Genomic DNA, 9,394 nt, shown 5'->3' with positions numbered 1-9,394 from the left:
GAATTGTAGGTAGTGAGAAAAGGGGGCAGAGAATGGGGCAGGAGGTAATGTTTCGATTTTCGGTCTGGGAATAATCCAGTGGAGAGAACCTGCCTGATTCCCATTCCATTCTTTCAAATCTGATGGATGAAGATGGAGTGGGTGATGCACTCCCTCATATTACCTCGACGAAGCCGAAGATTCCCTCCTGGGCTGTAACAGGGTTTCTGTCCCTTTTCCTGATCCATGCCTCTCTCATGAACTGATGCATACAGGGCACTAAAGACAGGAAAAATGCCCCAGAAAGCAAATATCCATTGAGGAGAGGGATTGAACTTGGTTGTGCTGCCCCCACAGTCAAATGATTTGCCCAGACTCGGGAGAGCGCCTGGTACCTGAGTTGAAACTTTCAGAGGAGGTAATTGGAGGGGAAAAGTATTAACAAAACAGGAAGCAAATGTTGGTTTAATTTGTGATTTGGTATGGAATATTTTTGGATAGTAAAAGAATTATAACCAATAATCTAAAAATGCTTTCATTACAGCCATCAAGTTGTTCTTTCTCCAACAACAAATTACGCAGCCATTAATTCCTCGGCCATCCCCCCACTGAACTCCTCACTAAATATATCTCAAAGAGCTGAATTCCTTTTAGATGAAAGATCTTGATTGCTGGCACCAGCCCACACTGTTTAAAGTGGGTATAGACTGAATGAGTCTCAAGCTTATCCTGAGATGACATCATTCCAACTCCCCCCCTGTGCCTCCTCCCCCCAGCCCTCCCCACCACCTTTATCCACACCCAATCCACTTCACTAGGAGGCGTCACAGTGCCTCTTCCTGCAAAATTTCCAACCCAAATATATAGGAGTCTGGAAGTTAGGGCTGTTCCTTGTTTTCTCCCAGACTGCTCGCCAAGTTTGTCAAAGTCTGGTTTGTAAAGCTGCTCGGCAATTTAGCTTTTCAAGTACCCAAAGGACCTTGCTTGGTTTTCGTTTTAAATCTGAGTAGTCGATTCATTTCAATAAAAGAAATAAGTATGTACAAGATGGGATTCAGACACCTAGTTCTCCTGACACTGGCTGTATTCCTCTGTATTTCAGCCCAGATAGGTAAGAAAAATTATTATTTCAAATTTGAGGTGGGGATGGGGTGGGTGAGGATGGGGGATGGGTGGGGAAGGGTGGGGTATTAATAATTAACAGTTTTGTGACAGATCTCTAATGCCATTTATATGGAAGACACAGTGATGTTAAACACAGAAATATTTCAAAGATACACAATGGTTTATGTGATCAAGGAGAAATGTTTATATGAAAACATTTAGCTTTTTACAAAACTTACTTTTTGTTGGAAAATTGGGAAAAGTTCCATTATTTTAAAAACAGGCATTCTAATTCTGTTTGAAATGTTCTGTGTTGCATTTTGGGGTCTTAATTGACTCTGAGTTGTCTTTTTTATGATTCATTTACGACCAATGAAGAGTGCCTGATTGGACAAATATTGGACGAGTGCACACTAAGAAGCTTTACTGAAAAGTAGTTTACAGTGACTGAGAAATCCCACGCTTAGGATCTCTGAGATTATTCTATGAAGATAGTGAATAAGCAGACGGCAAATGCAGTAAGGCAGTAGGCAGTAACCTCACTGAAGTCTCACCAAAGTTAAAAACTGGGATAAAATTACAGCTTTGAAACCACTTCATGGTACACACTTTAGTGGTTTTGTTCAGGGCTGGGTCGTTTTTGATGAGTCCCTATGTCCTGACAGACACATGCTGTAAATGTAAATACATGTAAATAAAAGCATTTAGGAATGCTAGTGTTAAACAAATTTTCAACAGACCAATAGCAATGTTCACACTGAGTGATTAATCATTCTAATAGAAAATGCTCCAAGCACATCTTGATGGCTGACTGGGCAATTGTAGAACGTTCCCCATGTTGTGTGACTAAATGATACAGACAATTAAAGCCTTAGGTTCAGACATGTGGCTGTGCTGAGTTTGCTGATCTCAGCTCGATGTCAGTATAGGCAATACGCTTGATCTCATTGACTCTGCCCAGTGTTCAATCAGGATTCCTACCCTTCCACGTGCTTGGATGTTGAGGAATAGTTACACACGAGTGGCTCCTTGTATGGGATACACTTACAAGTGTTCCAGCACCTCAGGAAAAGAAAAAAGAAGAAAATCATAAATAAATATCAAATGGGACATAGTGGACTTGCATGCTAATGGACTAAAGGGGTGGTGGAATGTTGTCATGAACATGAGGATGGATGAATATTCTGGAGATTGGTTTATTTCCTTTGGGAACCAGGGAGTGTTGATACAGAATTTTTCTTCAGGAGATTAAGTTAAGAATCCATGTTGTGGCAAACTGTCTGGACTGGACATTGGGCTGCGGCCAGTTTGGCACTGCAATGGCGTATATTTCACAGCCCCGCCCCTCCACATCTAAGCAGTGAAGCAGGAGGCTATCAGATAATGGAACTCAGACCTCATTCCAATGTTCCTGATGGAAGATGAAGAGTCCCCAAGGAAGATGAATCTAAATTTGAGACGTAACATTGCGGTGGTCCTCAAGTTAGTATTGTCAGGAATCATGGCCTGGACCAGGTTTTATCTGGGCTTGTCTTGAGGTTTGGGATAGGGATAAGGGTCAGGGCATGGGTCAGGGATCACAGAGTGTTGGGAATCTCTTGGGCATCAGGAATTGCTCGGGTTCAGGCCATGAGTCATGAGGGTCAGGTAGCAGCATAGAGGAAATTGGGACTTGGAACGACAGCAGTGGTGAAGGGGAAAGGAGTCGGGGGCAGGCGTGATGAGAGTGGAGTGGCGATTGGTTCCTTTAATGTGGAGTCCTGCTTCCTGCTCCACATTTAATTAAGTTACTCACCCTCTTTGGGTTGCCACTGGTTGCCTCAGGGCAAATCAGCTCCAAGAAGAGGATCTCAAACAGACATAAGGCCCTAACCCCTGTTTTAGGCATGAGTAAAAGTCATCTCTGGTTTTTCCTTACCTAATATGGCAGGTGACAGTTCTGGCTGGAAACAAGCACACATCTCCTGCCTTCCATATTGAGGGTTTAGTCATCCAAGCAGCATGTGCGGAGCAATCTTTAGGTCTATGTGTGACAGCTTGGCTCAGTTAGCAGCCCTCTCACCTCTGAAGGTTGTGAGTTCAAACTCCACTCCAGGATTTAAGCATACAATCTAGGAAGACACTTTGGTGCAATATTGAGGGAGTGCCACATTATTGGTGGTGCTGAACCAAGACCCCATAAGCTTGATCCAGTGGATATAAAAGATCCCATAACACTATTTAAAGAGGAAGGAGTTGTCTTCAGCTCAACTAAACCATCACACATGGATAACTGGTCATTTAGCTCATTTAGAGCTTGCAGGAAATTCCTTTGTTCAAATTGGCTTCTGCATTTGCCTATATAACACCGATGATTGCAGGTCTGGAAGTATTTAATTGTGCACAAGGTGCTTTGGGATATCCTGCATTTGTCAGCTGAAGATAGGACCAGACTCACCTGAGATGTCCACCTGAGTTGGTTATATGGGTGAGTGAATGGAAAATGACTGGTACCCATGGAAATGCCGCCCATTAAACAGTCAACATCTTTTGCTTTCCAAAGGAGGCCACTAGATAGTGTTCAGGAATGGGGACACAGGCTAGAATTCCCTCTCTCTGGCTCAGGGACACTTTCTCATGGTTCAATTCCCATTTGTCCATCTTCTACGCTTGTGATTTACTAATTTGTGTGAACCATAAAGGGCAGAACAGACCTGTACAAGATTAACATCTCATTGATCCAAACTGATTGATGAAGGTTCTGGTTTTGTACACCATTCCATTCTGGGAGCAAAATCCTCTCAATTTGGCCCTTTCTTGCATATGTGGATGAAAACCAGCTCCCCAAATGGCCACTTGTAAACAAGAAACTGGATGTCAAACTGGATACCAGTCTGGGTATCAAATTGGGTACAATGTAAATCTTATCCTGTGTTTACATCTTTTGTCTCTCTGGCACCATTTCTCCTGCTGTTTAATTAGACCCTCTTTATCCTGGGCTAATGTTTCTGTGGGCAATTGACAAGCCCTCAGGTTAAATAAAACCGATTGTTAACCCAGTGTCTCACATCTTCCTTAGCTGACTCTCCTCCCCTTCTCCATTGGCCTCAGCTCTGTACCTACAACAAAGTTTATAGTATAAAAATATACAAATGGAAGAACAAAATAAAAGCAATCTGTGACAGTGGCAGGATGGTGCTGTGTGTTGGACACTGGTATTTCACCATTGAGCATGAATCTTAATCCAGCCCAAATTAATGGATGAAAGCATCCTTTGTCAACTCATAGGCATGAGAGTGGCTAGTCTCAATCAGTGAACACAGTATATAAAGGTGTCTATAATCCAGTACAATTTACATTAGTTTGTCACACCTGGATTCTACTGCCCTCCCTAACACAACTGCTCTTGCCTCTCTCCTGACCAGCTGAAATGATAAGCAGGCCTCATCCTCTCTCTTTCTCTCTCTCTCTCTCTCTTGGAGCCACATGTGGCTTGATGGCTGCATTCTGATGTTAGGTCCATGGAAATGTGCAGCTCTCCCACCCATCTATTTGTCAAGTTTTATAAGGCACAAGGATATTCTCCCAGTAAGTTTAGTGAGTAGCTGAGCATTACAAACAGGAAGGTTCTTGTGTTAAATTTGTCAAACAGCCAAAGTGATAACAGAGACTTAAATTGTCCTCAGCACCCTGGAGTTAAAAATTTGCCAAGATTCCTACTCCCAGTCCTGGTCCTAGATACACGTGCTGGAAAATGAATGTGTGTGGATATTGGGAGAGGACAGGATGAGGTTAAGCAGTAGTGCATCGAGTTCCAAATAGCCTGTAACAATAACACCAATGGCAACTTATATTTATATAGTGTCTTTAATGTAATAAAATATCCTAAGGCTCTTCACAGGAACATTTTAAACCAGAATATGACACCATGAAAATATGCAATAATAATGACGATTTCGATGATGTACTGATGCCTATCAGCTTAACCCCAGAAAGTTCTCGCTACCTTCAGGAGAGCACAAAATAGTAGTGGGTGAATTTTTTTAAAGTCTGTTTTTTGCAGCCAGCCTCATATATTGATACTCGGCATTCTCTTGATGCACCACTGGACAGATAACCTTTTGCTTCCAGTCTACAAAAGACAATGTACTTCTTTTGGATTTGAATAAGTGTGCGGTTGGGGGCCTTAATCGGATGTTGTAGGTACCGGTGCAGATGCTGAAATTCTACATGGGATGAAGTTGTTCCTGTGCTGCTGGATGGGGGAAGAGAGGAGGATGGAGAGGATGCCTGCAGAGGGCAGCAGGATAGAGTTGAATAGTGGAGTTGTATGGATGGGTGAATGGATAAGATAGGAACCCAGCCGGTGATGATCTTGCAAGCGGTGTGAAAGGATTGGGAAACAGAGTTAAACGTTTCAGATCAATGACCTTTTGTTAGTCCTAATGAAAAGTCACCAAACCTAAAGTGTTAACAGTTTCTCTCTCCACAGATGCTGCCTGACCTGCTGAGCATTTCAAATATTTTCTGTTTTTATTTCAGATTTGCAACATCTGCAGTATTTTGCTTTTGTGGAAGGATTGGGCTTGATTGGCTGAATGTTCTTTTCCTTGTTTGCTGACTTATATAACTTAATATCTTTAGTGAACTACCGGGAAATAGTTCACTCATACACTTCTAATTGGGCTGTAAATATAATAGCAGTATTATCCACTGTCTAACTAACACCAGCATCTGAGATGTACTTCCCCCATTAAGGAGATCCCTAAAGTGGAAACTATGGCTAAATATGGTGCATCATGCTTATGGCAGATCCAGGTTCCCTGCAGGAAAATGGGGGCAAAAAGCATAAATTTTGTGTAATATTGTCCCATAGCCAATGTACGTCTGTATTTTGTGCACCTCCATAGTTGTAAAGGGGTATTCCCTGCCAACCCTGACAGCCACCTCAAACAGGCATGTGTTAAGCTGTTTAAGGACCCCTTAAGTTAAATGGACAGTGCTGAGCAAAGCAGGCACCAGGTTTGTTCAGGGTTATTTGATCTAAATGTGGCCTACCAGCCATGCTTAAAGAGACCTCTGTGGGCTGCTTATTTCAAATCTATCTCACGTGCAGCCACTACTCCCACACTACCCTACTCGTTCTCCTACCCTTCCTCCTCTAGGATGAAGCTGCCAAACTGGAATGGAGCAAAGCGGCAAGTTGCCTCTGGAAATGCAACAGGTGACATTAGCTCACTGTAATTATGAAAATAAGACTCGAGGCCCAACTTTAGTGAACCTCTGGCCTCGAGCTTCTAGTGTGTGCCAACTGTTCTTTGGACCTAGTTGCTAAAGCCTTCAGGAGCAACCTACCCAGAAGGAAAAAACAGTTTGGACCAGTGCTTTTATTTCCCAGTTTTTACTGGTGTTCCATTTTGAGGCGTACAAGACCAGTTTGGACCAGTGCTCTTATTTCCCAGTTTTTACTGGTGTTCCATTTTAAGGTGTACAAGACCAGTTCGGACCAGTGCTCTTATTTCCCAGTTTTTACTGTTTTTTCATTCTGGGCAGTTCTGTTTATAGAGGTGCTTAGGGAGAGGCTCACCTACTATATATTTATAAATACTAACACTGCCAGTGTATTCAGGGAGCATATGTAGCTCCGTCTGAAAGGAGACATGCCTCTGTGGAAAGACATTAGCGTCAAATATAATTTCTAAGCCATAAACAAACAGTCCCCTGAAATACTTCCTGAGACTCTTTCTAATGCACATGTGGAATATATTCTTGACATATGTATATAAATGAACTGCAGCATTGACCAGAAGGCCACAGATGTGATCCTCAGTTTGTGGTGTGAGCTGATACCACACACATCTGCATTGTGGGCCCCCCACAATTTATCGTAGCAAGTCCCCTCTACCTACCCTCCAGCTCTCTCCCCTGGTCTCTGGAGGGCCTTACAGTGAGGCCACATGGTGCAGTATCATTCTATGGGTCCAGTAGCTACCCTGAGCCCCATGAGGTGAGACAGTGAGAACTAAGTCCCCAACCTCCCCTCGCTCTACACACACACACGCACACACACGCACACACACATGGCTCGCTGGTTAGTAAAGGAACACCAAGGCCAACTGTGCCACCATTACTATTGCCATGACCAAAATCAGCTAATTTATCAGAGAGCTGGGACACAGCCTTCAGAAGAGCTGAAAATAGTGGGATTTTTGTTTTGAAGTCTGTTTTTTGCTGCCGGCCTCAGATGGTGATACTCGGTGCTGTCCCCACAGCTGAGGCGCCAGGCGAGTAACCATTTACTACCAGTTTACAAAAGATAAGAAACACTACTTTTAAAAGGATTTGAACGTGTGCGGTCGGGAACATGATTGGATGTTGTGCAGGTACAAACTGAGATGCTGAAATTCTACATGGGATGGGGTTGTTCCTTTGCTGCTGAATGGAGGAAGGGAGGAGGATGGAGAGAATGCCTGTGGAGGGCAGCAGGATAAAGTTGAACATTGGAGTTGTACGGATGAGTGAATGGATATGAGTAGAAACCAAGCCAAGGATGATTTTGCAAGCAGTGTGGAAGGGTTAGAGAAACAGATTAACATTTCAGGTCAATGACATTTTGTCAGTTCCAATAATGAAAGGTCGCCAAATCTAAAGTGTTAACTCTGTTTCTATCTCCTCAGATGCTACCTGTGACCTGCTGAGTATTTCCAACATTTCCTGCTTCAATTTCAAATTCCCAGCATCTGCAGTATTTTGCTTTGCAGTTGCAAACTCTGGCTGGTGATAATCCTGGAGGTTTCATCATGTGACCTCCCGCCCCTTCAAATCACCTTCCCTCCCCACGCCCAGTATTTTTATAACCTATAATTGAAAGTGATTAGGGAAAATGGGAAAATAAAATACTTTTTTTTAATGCCTCTATGATTTTTCTCCTGCATCAGTCTCCTGGAGGTTGATGAAGACTCCTGAAGAGTCTTAAAAGCTGGGCAAACACTTATTGTGGTCTGGGTGGTTCCTTGCTGCAGTAGGCAATTTATACGCCCACTAAGACATCTGGGGGAGCTCCAATCATCAGTATTTTACATCTATTTTATCAATATTTGCTGCTGTGTCTCAGTTGGTAGCACACCCGCCTCTGAATAACAAGGTTTCGTGTTCAAATCCTACTCCTAGGGCTTGAGGACAAAAAATAAAGACTGACGCTCCAGTGTAATACACTGTCGGAGCTACCATCTTTCAGATAAGATGTTAAACCAAGTCCCCATCTACCTGCTTTAGTAGATGTCAAAGATCCTGTGGCACAGGTAGTCATAGAAAGCACTATATAGATGTGAGTCTTCCTTTTCCTTGCTGGGTCAATTTTAGACGAATGAAACATGCCTAAGATTAATTAGGCGTTGTTGAACCTAAAAAAAAGTTGGAGGTTTAAGAGTTCCGCTTGGCTGAGGTGAGGAGATGTGATCGGATACAGGATGTGCCATGAGTCTCAGGGAAAAGTAAACAGTGCCTGCAGGCAGCGGTTAAACTGCCATTCGGTGCTCATAAAGCAGATTTGTTTTAAACAGGATCTGAGTCCTGGCCTCTGGCATTCAAAATCTACAGCCTTGGGACCTTGCCAGCCCGCTCAGCTTATCTTGCCTGTACTCCCCGAGCTACCCCTTGAATAGATTAACAATCCTTTGGAAGTGCACTATTTTCTGTAAGCAAACACCTGATCTCCTGTAACCCCCACCTGCCCCCCCCACTTCCCAGCTTCCTTCCTGCCATTCACTGGGAAAAATTATGCCCGCGATGAATGAAGGACAAGATGCATCTGTGACACCAAAGGTACAATATTACAAGAATAGTTTGCACAAAATGATGTAAGCGCTTAAAACCTCTCTAAATTTTTGACAATGCACAAACACTGTGTGTATCAGTATGCGTAGAATTATATATGCATCATGCACATTTGTACCACTTGTTCACCCACTCCTGTGTTTAAAACGCAAACCATATTACTTATGAATTTTGAGCTTTGAAAACTCATAGGACAAGATTTTATGTCCCGTGGGTGGGAGCACACCCAACCCGATTGGACGTAAAATCACACGCGACTTCAGTTGGCGGGCACGTGAGGGAGTCGCCAACGCACCCACCAACAATTAAGGGGCCTATTAAGGCCCTTAATCAATGAAGTTAAACCTATTTTTTGCTGTCCCCTCAACCAATCAGTTGACGGGTGGGCGAATTGGCCAGGCCTTTGCATTTTTTAGGAAACCTCAGCCACGGGCGGGATGAGGTTTCCAAAAATAATTTTTTTAAAATTTTTAAACATCATTTTTCATACGTCCCT

The 9,394-nt window shown here is 43.2% G+C and overlaps 1 protein-coding gene across 1 annotated transcript in view; it reads left to right on the top strand.

Annotated features, from left to right (window-relative positions):
- The first annotated feature begins 843 nt into the window (after positions 1-843).
- The window catches only part of LOC144690555 (uncharacterized), a 42,390-nt gene continuing 33,839 nt past the window's right edge, over positions 844-9,394 (top strand). The window contains exon 1 of the mRNA XM_078558153.1: positions 844-1,090. Within this exon, the coding sequence (XP_078414279.1) occupies positions 1,018-1,090 (73 nt within the window). The 5' untranslated portion in view covers positions 844-1,017. The remainder of the gene's footprint in view (positions 1,091-9,394) is intronic.

The sequence above is a fragment of the Cetorhinus maximus genome, chromosome 15, assembly GCF_964194155.1.
Source record: "Cetorhinus maximus chromosome 15, sCetMax3.hap1.1, whole genome shotgun sequence".
Lineage (NCBI taxonomy): Eukaryota > Metazoa > Chordata > Chondrichthyes > Lamniformes > Cetorhinidae > Cetorhinus > Cetorhinus maximus.
This window is presented reverse-complemented; position numbering and strand designations above follow the sequence as displayed.